Source organism: Netta rufina (assembly GCF_964035555.1).
Source record: "Netta rufina genome assembly, chromosome: Z".
NCBI classification, from domain to species: Eukaryota; Metazoa; Chordata; class Aves; order Anseriformes; family Anatidae; genus Netta; species Netta rufina.
This window is the reverse complement of record NC_140126.1, coordinates 6,959,570-6,975,168: the sequence shown is the minus strand read 5'-3', so window position 1 is coordinate 6,975,168 and position 15,599 is coordinate 6,959,570. Positions and strand designations below refer to the sequence as shown.

Here is a 15,599-nt window from a genome sequence, read left to right as displayed (position 1 = left end):
ACCCCCGCGGCCCAGCGGGGACGGCCCCCGCCCCGGGAGCTCGGCTCCGGGCCAAGCCGTCGGGGAGGGGGGGAGCTGGGGGCCGTCCGTGCCGGCAGCCCCGCCGCGAAGGGGCCCGGGGCTGCGGCTGCTGCGAGCCCATCTGCCGAGCAGCTGCGGGGAGAGAGAGGAGCGCCGGGGGGGCGCACACACGTGCCCGGGGTTGGGGGTGAGCGGGGAGGCCCCCCCCGCGCCGTGCCCTCGGTGTCCGCCCCCCCGGGGACGTGGCTCTGCTCCGGGGCACCCTGCGGGGAGCCCAGGGCTTGGGGCCCGGCAGCGGGAGCTGGAGCACATCTGGGCGCAGCGTGCCGCTGACACATCCACCCCCCCCCCTCCTCCTCCTTCTCCTCCTCCTCCCCCCCCTTTCCCCTCGATGTCTTTGGGGAACTTGCGTCATTTGCGATAGTCCTTGGCTGGGGAATGAAAACAACCCTGGGCCCCCCGCCCGCCCCGGCACAAAGTGTGTGTGTGGGGGGGCACAATGCCAATGTAGCCTGCGTGCATGTTTTAGGGACCCCCCCAGGACAATGCCAGTGCCCCCCTTATTCCACACCCCCCCATGTTCTCATGTGCACCTTCTGGGGAGCCCCCACTAACACGGTGCTCCAGAGCAGGGGTCTGCAACGGCTGCAAGGGGTCTGCAGAGCGCAGGGACCCCCCCCCAAACCTCCATGAGCCCCCCAGCCGGGCCCCAAGAGCCGCCGGCAGCGACACCCGGGCGAACAGACCCCACATTATCCCCGGCGGCTGCGGTCCCTGCGCGCCTGGCGGGGGCCCAGGCGGCCGCGCCGCGGTGCCAGGTGGGCTGCGCGCTGCGCCAGCGCCGGCCCCCTGCTAAATTTAGCGGCGGCCGGAGCAGGAGGCACGGGGCAGGGAGATGATAGACGCCGGGGCCGTGGCCCCGCTGCTGCCCTGCACGTGGCCGGGTGGCCCGGTGCCACCGTGTGGGTACGGGGCTGCGTGTGTCTTGCACGTGCAGGGGGCCCGGGGGGGGTGCAATATGACGTGTCCTGCACGGTGGTGCATGCACAGGGGGGTACAGGGTGTGCAACGTGGTGTTTTGCACAGTGGTGCGTTCACGGGGAGGGGGCTGGGGTGTGCAACGGGATGTGTTGTGCCTTGTGGCGCACGCACAGGGGGGGCTGAGGTGTGCAGGGCAATGTGTGCTGCACGGTGGTGCGTGCACAGTGGGGGACTGGGGTGTGCAATGCAAGGGTTTGCACACTTGTGCATGTACCGGGGGGGTCTGGGGTGTCCAATTCGTCATGCATTGTGTTTGCACAGGGGGCCTGGGGTGTGCAACACAACATTTTGCACAGTGGTGCTTGCGCAGGGGCTCTGGGGCGTGCAGTGCAACCCTTTGCACACCGGTGTGTGCACGGGGGGCTCTGGGGTGTGCACGGGGAGGATCTCACAGTGGAGGCCTGGTGTGGAGGCCGAGATAAGAGGCAGCACAGCCTTCACCACCCCCCCCCGAGAGCGCTGGGGTTGTCCCCCAAAAAAAACAGAGCCAAGCAAGCCACTGCGGGTGCCCCGAGCAGCTTTATTATGGGGGTGACCCGGGGGGCTCAGCCGGGGGGCCAGCCCATCTGCCGCCCCCCCAGCACGTGGAGGTGCAGGTGGTAGACGGACTGGGCGCCGTGCTTCCCGTCGTTGATCACTGCCGGGAGAGGGACAGGGGGTCAGCGTGGGGGTGGTGTCACCCGTGGGGGGGCACAGGGGAGGGGACCCCCCCCCACACACTCACCCAGCCGGTATCCGTCCTCCAGCCCCTCCGCCTTCGCCGTGCGCGCCGCCACCACCATCAGGTGCCCCAGGAGCTGCGGGGAGGGGGCAGGAGGCTCAGCCCTGCGTGTCCCCTGTCCCCACTCGCGTCCCCGAGCCCCCACTCACCTGGGCATCCTGCGGTTCCACGCAGCTCAGCCGCGGGATGGGGCGCTTGGGGATCACCAAGAAGTGCACGGGCGCCTGGGGGGCCACGTCGCGGAAGGCCAGGCACTGCGGGGAGGGGGTGCGGCGCCCTGAGACCCTCACTCACTCGGGTGGGGGGGGGTCCACGCGTGTCCCCGCTGCCCCCTTACCTCCTCGTCCTCGTAGAGGATGGTGGCCGGCACGGTGCGGGCGATGATCCTGCTGAAGATGGTGGGCTCCGTGCCCGCCCCGGCGGCCGCCCGCTGCGCCTTGCCCACCTCCCCGTCCTGCCCGCTGAGGGGGCGCTGGGGGCACACACGGTGGGGGGGGGGGGGGGCGTGACAACCAGGCACGCGTGGGGGGGGGTGACACGGGGACACCCGTGGGCTTGGAGACATGGAGAGGGGACACACACACACAAGGACGTGCAGGGAGCAACAGGGGACGGGCATAAGGGTGGTCGGGAGGGGGTTAAGCTGGCGAGGTGGGGGCCACGCGTGGGTCCCCACTCCGCAGGGGGGCTCTGTGCGTGTGTGTGCGTTTGCACGCCCACTCGTGGACTTTGCACGGGTGCGGAAGCGGGCGCAGGACCCACCCCCCATCCCCCTTCCCCTCCTCTTTCCCCCCCCCCCCCTCTTTACTCCTCCTTTATCCCACGCCCCCCCCTCCCCTCCCCGCGCACCCCACGCGTGCCCACCTGCCCCAGGCGCGCCCCCGCCACCCAGGCGCGCGCCCACCCACGCGCGAGCACCGCCGCCGCCATGGCGCGCGCCTCCGCCCCTCCCCCGGCTTCCGCCACGCCCCCCCCCCCGCGCCTTAAAGCGCCCGCGCCCCTTCCCCCCTGCGCCCACGCGTGACCGCGGAGAGGGGGGGGAGGCACCCACGCGTGGCGCGCTCCAGGCACCCAGCCCGATCCGTGCAGGGCGCATTGCTCCCCCCCCACTCATCCCCACACCCGATGGTGGGTGCTGGGGGTGGCCCCCCCCACGGTCACGCGTGGGTGCCCCCCCCCTTAAAAAAAAAATCCAGAGCCAGGGCTGTGCCGTCAGGGTTTATTTCTTGCCCCCTCAGAAGCCCATGCGCGGGCGCTTGCGGCGGAGGGGCTGCGAGGAGGAGGAGGAGGAGGAGAGCTGGCTCTGGGAGGAGGGGATGCAGAGCGGCGCCCCCGGCGTGCTGGGGGGCTCGGGGGGGTCCTGGGGCCCCTCTGCCCACACGGCCAGGTAGTCCCGCAGCGTGCGCCGCCGCTCCTTGGGGATCCCCCGCGAGCGCAGCTCCTGCGAGGACAGCATGGGCTCCACGGGGGGCGGCGGGGAGGGGGCGGCCGGCGGGGAGCCCCCCACCACCACCTCCAAGGGGGTGGCCGGGGGGGATGAGCGCGGGGGTCCGGCGTCGCTGAGCTCGGACAGCTCGGACTGGTAGGTGACGGAGGAGGTGAAGCTGGCCGAGAGGCTGCGGTGAGCCCGCGCCGCCTTCTGCCGCCGCCGCCGCTCCCGCAGCGCCTGCCGCCGCTGTGCCAAGCTGGCACCCGCGCCCCCAGACCCCCACTCGCCCCCCCAGGCTGCCGTCAGCCGGGCGCTCAGGGCGTCAGGCTCTTGGGGGGGTGGTGGCGGGGGTCCGGGGGGCTCGGGGGCCGTGTCCCAGCGCTGGATGCGCTCCCCGAGGCGCATGGCCTGGCGCAGCCGCTGCCGCAGCTGCTGGTGCAGGGCGCTGGGTGCCGCGGGGGCCGCCAGCTCCTTGCGGGTGAAGAGGCGCCGCTTGCTGATGGTGGGGGGTCCCGGGGGGCAGGCGTGCCGCGGGGAGCCCCCCCAGACCCGCAGCAGGGCCCGCAGCCAGCGGCGGTACCGCAGGGCAGCGGCCGGGCTGGGCACGGCTGGAGGGGGCTGGGGGCTGGCGCGGCGCTCCGCGGGGGGCTCGGCTTCCTCCGTGGCCCCCGGCGTGCCCACCACCTCCTCCTCCTCCTCGTCGTTGATGATCACCTCCAGGTTGGAGAGGTAGAAGGTCTGCTCTCCTTCATCCTCCTCCTCCTCCTCCTCCTCCTGCGCCTCCTCCTCGCTGCTGAACAGCGGGGAAGAGCCCGGGGCCTCCTGCGTCGCCTCCTCCTCTTCCTCCCGGCGGGGAGCGGGTGCTGGCGCCGCCTCGTGCCTCAGCGCCTGGTAGAAGACATCCCCGGCCTCGGAGAGCTGGAAGACCACCAGGGCCTCCTGCCGGCCCTGCTGGTGCTGCACGGCGGCCAGCCCTGCGGGGACAAACACAGCAGTTGCCACCTGCAGCGACCCGGTGGCCACGTCCCCTCTTTGCCCCCGGGACCCCCGCGTGCTCCCCAGCTTTGCTCACCGGCGGCGGGGGCACCGAGGCGCTGCTGGAGCCAGTGGTGGCGGTGTGGGAGCTGTGTGGGGAGGTGAGGCAGGCAGCTGGCGATGCTCTGCAGCCTCTGCGGCGGCCCCACCAGCTGGCAGGCCGACTTGCTGCCCCCTGCAAAACCGAGGTGCCCCCCAAAAAAATCACCCTGTGCCTCCGTGGCACCGCACGGCGAGGTGAGGGGACGCGGTGCCCGCGGTCAGCCCCGTGCCCCCCCGTGCTGCTCTCTCACCCGTGTACTGCAGCAGCAGCAGCTCCTGTGTGCGGGAGGCGCCCAGCACCACCTTATGGCTCCTGCCCGGCCCCCCCGGCGCCAGTTGGGCAAAAAGAGGGGGGGCCTTCATCATGTGCGCCCACTTCAGCACGGGCACCAGCGGCAGGCGCTCGTCCATCAGGTACACGGCAAACTGGGAAGAGGGGGGACAGCTCAGCGGGGCTCCCTCTCCTCCACGCCACTTATCAGCAGCGTTAAAAGGGTGTGGGGGGGTCCAGGGCTGTGCCCCCCAGCCGTGGGGGGTCTCACCTGGGTGGTGACGAGGTGCTGGCAGGGGTGAGCCCGGCCCAGGTACATGGGCAGCACCACGCGCTCGCCCTGCTGGCACCCGGCTTCCTCGCCCACCTTGAAGAAGTCGAAGTGGCAGCTGGAGGGAGCCTGTGGAGGCAGGGCAGGGTGCCATCAGCACCCCAGGGTGCCGGGCCCCCTCCCCACTGACCCCACGCCCCCCGTCCCAGGCTCACCCGGGTGTCCAGGCACTGGATGCCGGTGCGGTCGGCGCAGCTCAGCACCCGTGGGTGCGCGGTGAAGTCGCTCCAGCGCCAGGGCGAGTGGTCCCGGAAAAACAGGGTCTGGGGGTCGTGGCGGAGCCGCTGCAGCCTGCGAGGAGAAAGGGGCACCACCAGTGGGCAGGAGGGTTCCCCCGCCTCCCAGCACCCCAAAATCAGAGGGTCCAGCCCGCAGCGCCCCGTCTCACCCAGTCTCGACGCTCCAGAGGTAGACGGCTCCGCTCTGGGTGCAGACAGCCAGCTCCCCGGGGAGGTGTGGGCTGTGGGGCAGGGGGACGGCATCACCATGGGGACAGGGGGGTCTGTGGTGGCAGCACAGCCCCCCAGGAGCTGGTTTTCCCCGGCACCCACCTGACGGTGAGGCAGGAGGCCGGCACGTCGGTGCGGATGACCTGCAGCGGGCTGGGGGCAGCGCCCGCCCTGCCCGGCACCCTCCAAACTCCACAGTGGTAGTCGGAGCGGACACCCACAAAATCTGGGGATGGGACACACACAAGGTGGCTGGTTAGGAGGGCAGGGTCCCCAAGGTGTCACCCCAGGGTGCGGGTCCCGGGGCTCGCTCACCTTCTCCATCCACCCGTGCGGCACCCACTTGCCGGATGCGCCCATTGAGCTCAAACTGCGCCGGGGCCCCTCGGGCACGGGGCTGCTCCTCCAGCACCACGTCCTGAAAATCTGGGGGGGGGGCAGCTAAGGGCACTACCACAACCCCCTCTACCTTCCCCAGGGGATACCCCTCCCCGTTTTCCCCCAGGGGTAAGGATACAGAGGTAATTCATGACCTCCCCGCCGGGGTAGACCAGGCGTCCCACGCGCCCACTCGCCTCCTGGGGGGGCAGCCAGGCCAGAGCCCCCCCGGTGGGGCTGTCGTCGAAGAGCAGGCCGGCCCACTGCAGCAGCAGCTCCTCGTGCACGCAGTCGGCCAGCAGCCCCAGTGGCACCTCGAAGAGCCAGTCCCGGCACAGGTGGGAGAACCAGCGCAGGCGGGAGACGAAGTTACGCCGCGGGCAGCCGCTGCGGGGACAGCCGGTGTCACGGGGAGGGGGTCCTGCAGGAAACCCCCCCCCCCCCCCCCAAATTCCCTGTCCCCGGGGAGCACTCACCGCCTGGCCTCCAGCCGGTTGAGCTCCTCCACCAGGGCTGTCATGCGGATGGTGGTGTCCCGGGAGGGTTTCTGGGGGGGTGAAAAAGGGTCAGGGCTGCAGCCAGGGGGGCTGATGGAGCCCCCGTCCCCCCAAAAACAAACAAACAGGCACTGACCTTCAGCTTGGAGTCACCCAGGTGGAAGTTCTTGTGCAGCAGCTGCCCCAGGGACCCGAAGGCGTCCTCTGGGTGATCCACAAAGAAGTGTCCCAGCTGTGCGGGGAGGGAAAGGCAGTGTCAGGACGTGCGGGGACGCCGTGGTCCCCGCCAGGCTGTGCCCCAGCCCCTCGCTGGTACCTGCTTGGTGAAGTCCAGCGCGGCTCCCGACCTCCCTGCCCGCAGCTTCCTGCGCAGCACGCCGCGGTACAGGATGTCCTGGGGGACCAGAGGGGGCACCCAGCAGCCTGCGGGGACACAGCAGGGCACGGCTGGCACGGCGGGGACGGGACGGGTGCCAGCACGTGGCTCGGTGCCTGGGGGCACCCAAAACCTCCCCCCCCAGGTCCTCACTGTCGTTGGGTGGCAGCAGGGGCACGGCAGCAGCTTCGCAGGGCTCCCAGCTCTCGCCCTGCCGGCTGCGGCGGGGCACGAACGGCGGCTGCAGCTGCACGGGGACAGGATTGGGGAGGTGAGGGTGGCCCCGGCGCCCCCATCCCCAACCCCCTTCCCAACCCCGCTCCCCTCTCACCTGCCCGCTCCCGGCCTCCAGCACCTGCCCGTGCTCCCCCCAGCCGGCAGCCGGCGCGGGGCCGGCCTCATCCTTGGGGGGGCCGCAGCCGAAATAGGAAGGGAAGAGAGCGGCGGGGAACTCCATGGGGGCACCGGAGGAGCGGGGGGGGACCGGGTACCGGGGGGGTGCGCCGGGTACCGGAGGGGCCCGATCCCAGTCCCAGTCCCGGTCCTGGTCCCAGTCCCGGTCCTGGTCCCAGTCCCGGTCCCAGTCCCAGTGGTTCCCGGTCCCGATCCCGATCCCGGTCCCAAATCCCGGTCCCGGTCCCGCTCCCGGTTCCCGCCACCCCGCCCCGCCCCGCACGCGTCCCGAGCGCGCGCGCGCGCCGCCGCCGCCGCCGGTCCGGCCCCGCCCCTCCTCGCGGCCCCACCAATCAGCGCCCGAGGCGCGGAGGGCGGCGACGGGCGCGCGGCGCAGCCAATGGCCGCGCGGGGAGGGGGCGTGGCGCGCCGGGTGACGTCATTCTCGCGGGCGCGCGTCGGGCTCCGGCGGCGGCGGCGGGGCGGCATGGGGCGGCGGGGCGGCGCGGGGAGGGGGCGCCGGGACCCCCTCGTCCGCCCCCCGCTGCGGCCGCCGCCGCTGCTCCTCCTGCTGCTCTTCCTCCTCCTCCTCCTCCTCCTCCTCCTGCCGCCGCCCGCCGGTGAGCGCCCCGGGGGCCGGGGGTGGGGGGGTGGGGGGGTCACGGGTCCCCCCTATGGGGGGGGGCACGACCCTATAGTGGGGGGCGCGAGCCTGTAAAAGGGGGCACGGCCGCTGCAGGGGGGATGGTGGTGGTATAGGGGGGGACGGTGGTGGTGTAAGGGGGTATGGTGGGCCTGTGGGGGGTGCGGGGTGAGTGGGTAGGGGGCTGCGATGCGTGGGGAGAGTGGGGGGGGCTGTGGGGCACGGTGTCTGCCTGCTATGGGGCGCGGGGGGGGTCGCGGGGGCGCGCAGAGGGGTGTCCGCGCAATGGGGCGCGGTGGGGAATAGGGGGAGAAATCCCCCCCCCCAGCCCCGCACACAGACACCAGGGGGACGCGGGGGGGTGCCGTGGGGTGCGACACGCGAGGGGTGGTGTCGGGGGAGGGGGTCCCGAGGTGTCTGTGGGGCGGGGGGGGGGGGCGATTTGGGGCCGCGGGCGCTGTCCCCGGTGCTGAGCCCCGGCCGCGGGCGCTGTCCGCGGTGCTGAGCCCCGGGGCTGCGCGTCCAGCCCTGGGGGGCTCCGTCCCGGTTCCCGACCCCCCCCAACCTCATCTCGGGGGACTGAGCACCGGGGACCCCTCCTGGGGGTCTCCATCCCCCCGGGGACCCCCCCTGGCACGGAGCTCCGGTCCCCTGGGGGTGCCGTGGAGATGCCCCCCAGGGCGGGCTCGTGGTGGAGGATTTGGGGTCGGGCACCCTACACGCAGACGGGCATTTGGTGATAGGGGAGGGGGAGCTGCCTTTGTTCCAGGAGAGGGCTGCAGGAGCAGATGCGTGTCGGGGCTCAGCCTGCTGGGGCTGCACACACACACACGCACAGCACAAACACACACGTGCCCGCCGGCACACGCACGCACGCACACCCCCGGCCGGGCACAGGCTGTACAAAGCAGCCCCTTCCTCCCCGCTCCCCCCAATTCCCAGCTGGACGAGTCCCCCCAGGGCTGCTGGCATCCCGCAGCCACGAGCATCCCATCCTCAGAGCATCCCTGGGGAATGAGGCCTGGGATTCCCGGGCTGGCGCTGGGCAGGCGTGCCAGCGGCAGGGCGAAGTTGTTTCTGGAGCTCCAGGGACGTGCCTGCCTCCCCGCTGCTGCCCATGCTCCTGGAAATTCCCCGGGGGACGCCGGCCAGTTTGGGCAGCCCCGCAGGAAGCATCTTGCAGGCTGTGCGCAGCCACCCGTGGGTGTGCACGCCTCCGCCTCGCCGTGCGCGCAGGCGGCACCCCCGTGTGCATGTGCGCACCCCATATGTGCACCGCGCCTCCCCCGCGTGAGTGGGGCAGAGCCCGGGGAGGGGGTCCCAGCCCCACTGAGAGAGCCCCTTGGGTCTCCCCCCCCCGCAGACGGGCTCTTCGTGACCGACTACTTCACCCGCACGCCGCGCAAGCTCAGCCCCTTCCGCTCCTTTGCCAGCATCGAGCTCTTCCACTTCCACATCCCCGAGGACACGGTCATCGCCGTCTGGAACCTCATCACCTTCAAGGAGCAGGGCGGCACCTTCGGGGACCACTGCCCGGACCGCAGCATCACCGTGTGAGCGCCCGGCGTGTCCCTACTGGAGGGCACTGCCCCGCGGTGACCCCCCTCCTGTCCCCGTGCCACCACCCCAAAGCTGCGCCCCGGTAACCGCCGTGCTCCCTGCAGGTATTTCCGCGCGGGGGCTCCCTCCGTCATCAACCCGCTGCGCACGCACTTCCCCAGGGACACGGCCGTCCCTGGCTCCTTCGCCCTCACCCTCACCTGGACGCTGCCCAACCGCACCACGGGGGTGTTCAACGTCACCAGCCCCCTGCCCGGCGACTGGTTTTTGGCTGCCCACCTGCCCAAGGATGAGGGGAAGATCTCCGTCAAGGTGCAGGGCTTTGGGGTGGGGTGGGGATTGGGGAGGGCACGGTGCCAGGCTGGCATTTGGGGCTGGCGGTGCGTGGGGTAGGTGTGGGGCACTGGGTGGCTCTGGAGGGGGGGTACCGGGGTGGGCAGCACCCAAAATCCCTGCTGGGCACCCCCCAAACCCCCGTGCTGACTGCCCTGCTGGTGTAGGGTCTCTATGAGGAGTGCCAGTACCTCTTCCAGCCGCAGCTCATCGTGCAGCGCCTGGTCAACATCGCCGTGCTGTACCCCGGATACGCCTCCGAGCAGAGCATGGCCCCCCACAACCGCTCCTGCCTCTACAAGTGAGCACGATGATGGGGGGGTCTGCCAGCCTTTTCGGGGGGCGGTCGGCTTCCCGGGGGTCCCCCATCCCTCTGCCTGGCCTCCCCCAGCCCCTCTCCGTGTCCCCGCAGGGTGTTCGTGCCCAGCTACACGTCGCGCGTGCAGGTGGAGGTGCTGCGGTGCCGGGGGGCCGAGGGCTGCCCCCTGTGGCTGCGGGTACGGGCCAAGGCCCCCCCCCCTGCACAACTCCACGGCGCTGGACTGCCGGGAGCACGCGCCCTGCCAGCTGGCCCTGGACCTGCCCTTCTGGCAGCACTGGTACTACGTGCTGGTGGAGAGGCACCCCGGGGTGCCGGGCGCCGTCTCCTTCCAGGTCATCGTGCAGCTCACGGGTGAGGGGACGCGGCCCCGGTGTTGATTTGGGGTGCTTGTGGGGTCTGGGTGACAGGGGGGGCAGCCAGCTGTGCTGGCACGGGGGTGCTGGGAGGCTTTGGGGCACTGGGATGCACTGGGATCCGTGCTTTGGGGCACTGGGATGTGCTGGGACGCTGAAGTGCTGGGAGGTGCAGGGGTGCTTTGGGACACGGGGATGCTTTGGGATGCTGGGAGATGCTGGGACACAGATGCTGGGGTGCTCTGTGAGGACTGGGATGCTGGGAGGTGCTGGGATACTTTGGGACACTGGGGTGCTCTGGGAGGTGCTGGGATGCTCTGGGACGTTGTGAGGTGCAGGGATACACTGGGAGGCACTGGGATGCTGGGACGCTCTGGCACACTGGGAGATGCTGAGACAGATGCTGGGAGGTGCAGGAATGCTTGGATGCTCTGGGAGGTGCTGAGATGCTGGGACGCTGGGATGCACGGGGACATTCTGGGAGGTGCTGGGGTGCTCTGGGATGCGTGGTGACACCGGGATGCTTAGTGACACCGGGATGCGTGGTGACACTGGGATGCTTGGTGACACCGGGATGCATGGGGACACTGCCAGGTGCCAGGACGCACGCAGCGAGCTGTGTTGGGAGGCAGAGGGGATCAGTGCCGGGTCTGACATCTCTCCCCCTGCAGACTGCTCCCGCCCCAGCCTGTCCCGGCCGCCCTTCCTGCCCTCCAGCGCCTCCATGAACATGCCCCACTCCTTCGGCTCCGCGGGCGGGCTGGCGCTGGGTGCCGACAGCCCCCCTCCCGCCAGCCCCAACGGCACCAGGCACCCTCTGGCCGCCGTCCCCAGCGCGGCCGAGCGCTGCTGGCCCGTGCGCCCCACGCTGCGCAACGAGCTGGACACCTTCTCCGTCCACTTCTACATCTTCTTCGGGCCCAACGTCTCGGTGCCGCCCGACCGCCCCGCCGTCTTCGTCATCAACCTGCTGCCGGTGCTGGACAGCGGCGGGGTGCTCAACCTGGAGCTGCGGCTCAACGTGGTGAGGGTGGGGACACCAGGAGCGAGGTTTGGGGTGCTCCCGGGGGATGGATGTGGCTTGGGAGCGGTGGGTTGGGGTGCGTGGCGGTGGGCTGGGTGCTGCGGGTGGCAGGTTAGGGGGCTGTGGCAGCAGGGGGTGTCCCCAAATGGCTCGGGGCCGTGTCCCCTCTGCCGCCAGAGCTCCCTGCGTGGTGAGAACGCGACGGTGTTCGGCTGCCTGAACCACGAGGTGCCGCTGGCCTCCAGTGACAACGCCTCGCTCACCTGCGAGACGGGTAGGCTGGGCAGCCCCCCTCCTCCTGCTGCGTGCCGGGGGGTCCGCACCCCTCTGTACCCCACCGTGAGGGTCCCCTCACCGCTGCTCTCCCTGCCGGCAGAGTCCCTGGCAGGCTTCCTCCTCTCCGTCAACGCCACGGCCAGCCTCAGCCGCCTGCGCATCCCCTACCCACAGACGGGCAGCTGGTACCTCAGCCTGCGCTCCCTCTGCGCCACGGAGCACGGGTAGGAGCCCTCCGCGGGGGCGCGGGGTGGGCGCAGGGGGATGGAGCTGGGTGAGGGTCCCCACGGCTCGTGGTTGGGAAGGGCTCGTGCGCCCCTGGGGGTGCCCACACCGCACCCCGGCTCTGCTCGGTGTCCTGTGGGACCCCTCCAGGTTTATGGCTCTGCTCCCAGCCCTGCCACACCGGTGTCCCCGTGGGGATTTGGGGTGTGGGCACACCTGGGGGTTGTGTTGGTGCGAGCAAATGGCGCCGTGTACGCTCCTCGTGCACGGGGTGCACACCTGGCTGCGTGGGGACATGGACGTGGCAGAGATGGGAGCTGCCCTAGGGGCACGGTGTGTGCCTGCTGACCCCGTTCCCCCACCCTGGGGCAGGTTCGAGCCCTGCACCAACGTGACGGCCGAGGTCTACCTGCGCGCCTACCTCTCGCCCTGCATCAACGACTGCGGCATCTACGGGCAGTGCAAGCTGCTGCGCACCAACAACTACCTGTACGCCGCCTGCGAGTGCAAAGCCGGTGAGATAACCCCGCTGTCCCCCTGCCCAGCTCCCCCCGGGGTGCTGGGAGGGGGTTTCCCCGCTGCCCCCCGTGGGTGCTGCGGGGTGACGGCCGCTCTCCTGCCCGCAGGCTGGAACGGCTGGGGCTGCACGGACAACGCCGAGGCGTTCTCCTACGGCTTCCAGCTCCTCTCCACGCTGCTGCTCTGCCTCAGCAACGTCATGTTCGTGCCTCCCGTGGCCATCGCCGTGCGCAGCCACTACCTCCTGGAAGCCGCCGTCTACATCTTCACCATGTTCTTCTCCACCGTGAGTTTGGGCGGTGGGCGAGGGGCCGGGGGGGAGCCGTGCGGGGCAGCTCTCACCTCCTTTCGTCCCCCATTCCTGGCCCCAGTTTTACCACGCCTGCGACCAGCCGGGCATCGTGGTGTTCTGCATCATGGACTACGACGTGCTGCAGTTCTGCGATTTCCTGGGCTCCCTCATGTCCGTCTGGGTCACCGTCATCGCCATGGCCCGGCTGCAGCCCGTGGTCAAGCAGGCGAGTGCGGGGACGGGGAAGGGTCCCCCCGGGGTGGGCGAGGGACCGTCCTGACGCCTCCTCACCCACAGGTGCTGTACCTGCTGGGGGCCATGCTGCTCTCCATGGCCCTGCAGATGGACCGCCACGGGCTCTGGAACCTGCTGGGACCCAGCCTCTTCGCCTTGGGCATCATGGCCATCGCTTGGGTAAGGACCTTGGGGCGCATCCCCATCCCCAGCGAGGGTCCTTCAGGGGATGGAGGGGACACACGGCTTGCCCCCGCAGCCCCCCAACCCCTCAATTTTCTGCCGTCCCCCTCGCAGACAGCTCGCACCATCCGCCGGCGCCACTGCTACCCGCCCACCTGGAAGCGCTGGGCTTTCTACCTGTGCCCCGGGGCGCTGATCGCGGCGGCCGCCGTGCTGCTCTACGCCTTCGTGGAGACGGAGGAGAACTACTTCTACATCCACAGCATCTGGCACCTGCTGATCGCCGGCAGCGTCGGCTTCCTGCTGCCCCCCCGCGCCAAGCCCGCCGGGCGCCTGGGGCCGCTGCCCCGCCGCAAGGGCTGCGGGTACCAGCTCTGCGTCAACGAGCAGGAGGAGCTGGGGCTGGTCGACCCCGCCGTCGCCTCCATCAACAGCATCTGCACCGGGTGACGGCACCCCCCCCCCAGGAGAGCGGATTCGGGGCCCCGGGGTGGGGTGGTGGCAGCGCCGGGGCTGTCTGTCTGTCCGTCTGTCCGTCCGTCCGTCTGTGTGTCCCCGCAGCACCAGGCACCCCAGGCGTGGCTGGGGCGGTGACGTCCCTGCTGGTGCCACCAAGGCACGGGGAGGGGGCACTGCATGCATTGGGAACCCCCCCTACCCCCTCCAGCTGCCTTTTGGGGTGTCGGGGGGGGGGACAGGGACGCGGTGCCAGGCAGGTCCCCAAGCCCTGTGTGACAGCCACGGGGCAGCTCCTGGGGTGCTGCTCCAGCCCCCCCTCCACCCCCCCCTAGCCGTTCCCTGGGGATGCAGCCCAGCGTGCTGGGATTTAGGGGATGCCTAACGGGATTACCAGCTGCAGGCGGGCGGGCGGCTCCCTAATAGGATTGAGATCTAATTAAACCGGCTCCCCGGGAGCCAGGCCCCAGCTGGGGGCTGCGGGGGGGGGGCATCTGGAGGGGATGATGGGGATAGGATGGCGAGGCTGCAGCCCTGCTGGGGCCGGCGAGCCCCGTCGAGCCATGGGGGCTGCTCCAAGGGCCCCGGGGACTGGCGGCTGCCATCCAGGATATCATCCTCCAGCCCTTCCCGTGTCGGCCAGGCTGGTTAAGGATTAATTTTTAATTAAAGTCGTTGCTCACTTCACCACGTCCAGCCGCGTCTCCCTGGCAGTGTCAGCGGGCACCACAATGCCAAGGAAGGGGTCGGCGCATGGTGCTGCCCGGTGGGTTTGTGTAGGCCCTACAATAACAGAGGGCAGCTGCTCAGTGCTCCCTCGTTTAATTAATCCTGCGGCTGCGCTTTTTGGCTCAAGGACGGGCTGAGCAGGAGGACGCAGGGCCAAGCAGCAGCAGAGGGGATCCGAGCCAGCCCTGCGCACCCCATGGGCACCATCAGCTCCCATGGGGACCCCCCCTGCCTCCTTCCCAGCCCCATTCTCATGGGGATGCTTTTGGGGCCAGACTCTGCCTTCCCCCCCATCATGGACTTGGGGTCCCCATGACTTGGGCCCCCCCCCCCATAGGAGCGTCCTTCTGGTGCTCTCCATCCCTGCCTGTGCCGTGTCGCCATGGTAACGGTGTCCCCATGGCAGCCAGGTGCCTCCGGCATCCCCATGGCAACTGGTACCCGAAAAGGCTCGGGGTGGGAGGGGTGGGGGCTGCGAGACCCCCGGGATTGCGGATGGCTGGGAGGGGCATTGATGCTGTGCCTAGGGCAGCGTGAGCCCTCGTGTCCCCTGCCCCTGCTCCAGAAATAATAGTAATAATAATAATAATAACAACAACAACAATAACAATAATAATAATAATAATAATAATAATAATAATAATAACAACAACAACAACAATAACAATAATAATAATTTCCCTCCTCGGAAATTATCACCCCAAAATCTGGGGCTAGTTATGGCTAATTATTAGTTAATTATAACCAATGGAGGCGCCTCATTAATTAGGGGAAGGCAGCGAGGGGTGAGGACACCCCACTCCCTCCATCAGCCCCTGGACGGGGCCCCCCCCAGCCCCCTCCCGCAGTGCCGACAGCCCTGGCAGACCCAAATCCGGGCTTTTTGGCACCAAAACGTCCCCCCCCGCAGCCTCCCCTCCCCCACCCCGCCGCGCGGGGAATCCCCTCCGCTGACGTCACCGGGGACCCCCCCGCCGCCCTCGCCCCGCCCCTCCCCGCTGTCTGATTGGCTGCGCCTCCTTGGCCCCGCCCCTGGACGCGGGGCGGGCCTCGGAGTGACCACGCCCCCCGCTCCGTACTGATCTCCTATTGGCTGCCGAGCTGTCACTCCAGACCAGCACAGACACAGTTGCTCGGCTGGCTGCTGCCTGCCCCACTGCGGCCCCATTGCAACCCCATTGCAGCCCCATTGAAATCCTATTGTGTCCCCGTTGCAGCCCCATTGCAACCCCATTGCAAGCCCTACTGGCCTCACTGAAACCCCATTGCAGCCCCGTTGCAAGCCCATTGAAACCCCTTTGCAACCCAATTGTGTCCCCTTTGAAACCCCATTGCAGCCTAATTGCAACCCCACTGCAATCCCATTGCAGCCCCACTGCAACCCCTTTGCAACCCCATCGTGTTCCCATTGGAAACCCATTGCAACCCCAGTTCAGCCTCATTGCAATCCCATTGCAGCCCCATTG

At 69.9% G+C, this 15,599-nt stretch overlaps 3 protein-coding genes across 4 annotated transcripts; 1 reads left to right on the top strand and 2 right to left on the bottom strand.

Moving 5' to 3' along the window:
* Positions 1 to 1,562: 1,562 nt before the first annotated feature.
* On the bottom strand, positions 1,563 to 2,731 carry HINT2 (histidine triad nucleotide binding protein 2). The gene is made up of 5 exons (XM_084305322.1): positions 2,648 to 2,731; positions 2,121 to 2,255; positions 1,933 to 2,037; positions 1,787 to 1,859; positions 1,563 to 1,699 (listed from the first exon to the last, which is right to left on the bottom strand). Exons 1-5 carry the CDS (start codon positions 2,711 to 2,713, stop codon positions 1,608 to 1,610), a joined length of 471 nt encoding a protein of 156 aa, XP_084161448.1. The 5' UTR covers positions 2,714 to 2,731; the 3' UTR covers positions 1,563 to 1,607.
* Positions 2,732 to 3,017: 286 nt separating this feature from the next.
* TAF1C (TATA-box binding protein associated factor, RNA polymerase I subunit C) lies at positions 3,018 to 7,214 on the bottom strand (the record flags this gene model as incomplete). Of its 2 annotated transcripts, XM_084305305.1 has the most annotated exons (14): positions 6,923 to 7,214; positions 6,745 to 6,838; positions 6,532 to 6,638; positions 6,352 to 6,447; positions 6,195 to 6,265; positions 5,858 to 6,105; positions 5,656 to 5,766; positions 5,443 to 5,566; positions 5,280 to 5,351; positions 5,047 to 5,182; positions 4,832 to 4,960; positions 4,541 to 4,715; positions 4,285 to 4,422; positions 3,018 to 4,186 (listed from the first exon to the last, which is right to left on the bottom strand). In XM_084305305.1, the coding sequence occupies exons 1-14, from the start codon at positions 7,046 to 7,048 to the stop codon at positions 3,018 to 3,020; spliced, it is 2,796 nt and encodes a 931-aa protein (XP_084161431.1). In that variant the 5' UTR covers positions 7,049 to 7,214. The 2 variants fall into 2 exon arrangements, with proteins under 2 accessions (XP_084161431.1, XP_084161430.1); XM_084305304.1 differs by having other exon boundaries at positions 6,532 to 6,838.
* Positions 7,215 to 9,349: 2,135 nt separating this feature from the next.
* On the top strand, positions 9,350 to 13,527 carry TMEM8B (transmembrane protein 8B). The gene is made up of 11 exons (XM_084305309.1): positions 9,350 to 9,499; positions 9,688 to 9,821; positions 9,933 to 10,193; positions 10,867 to 11,219; positions 11,397 to 11,493; positions 11,596 to 11,719; positions 12,093 to 12,235; positions 12,347 to 12,525; positions 12,611 to 12,757; positions 12,829 to 12,945; positions 13,063 to 13,527. The coding sequence occupies exons 1-11, from the start codon at positions 9,477 to 9,479 to the stop codon at positions 13,396 to 13,398; spliced, it is 1,914 nt and encodes a 637-aa protein (XP_084161435.1). The 5' UTR covers positions 9,350 to 9,476; the 3' UTR covers positions 13,399 to 13,527.
* Positions 13,528 to 15,599: the final 2,072 nt, after the last annotated feature.

Coding starts and splice junctions, on each gene's coding strand:
- TMEM8B (XM_084305309.1), top strand. CDS start 9,477: ATGAGGGGAAGATCTCCGTCAAG. Junction 11,494..11,595: donor CTCGCTCACCTGCGAGACGG/GTAGGCTGGGCA, acceptor CCCTGCCGGCAG/AGTCCCTGGCAGGCTTCCTC. Junction 12,946..13,062: donor GCATCATGGCCATCGCTTGG/GTAAGGACCTTG, acceptor TCCCCCTCGCAG/ACAGCTCGCACCATCCGCCG.
- HINT2 (XM_084305322.1), bottom strand. CDS start 2,713: ATGGCGGCGGCGGTGCTCGCGCGTGGGTGGGCGCGCGCCTGGGTGGCG. Junction 2,256..2,647: donor CGGGGGCGCGCCTGGGGCAG/GTGGGCACGCGT, acceptor GTGTGCCCCCAG/CGCCCCCTCAGCGGGCAGGA. Junction 1,700..1,786: donor GGAGGACGGATACCGGCTGG/GTGAGTGTGTGG, acceptor CTCTCCCGGCAG/TGATCAACGACGGGAAGCAC.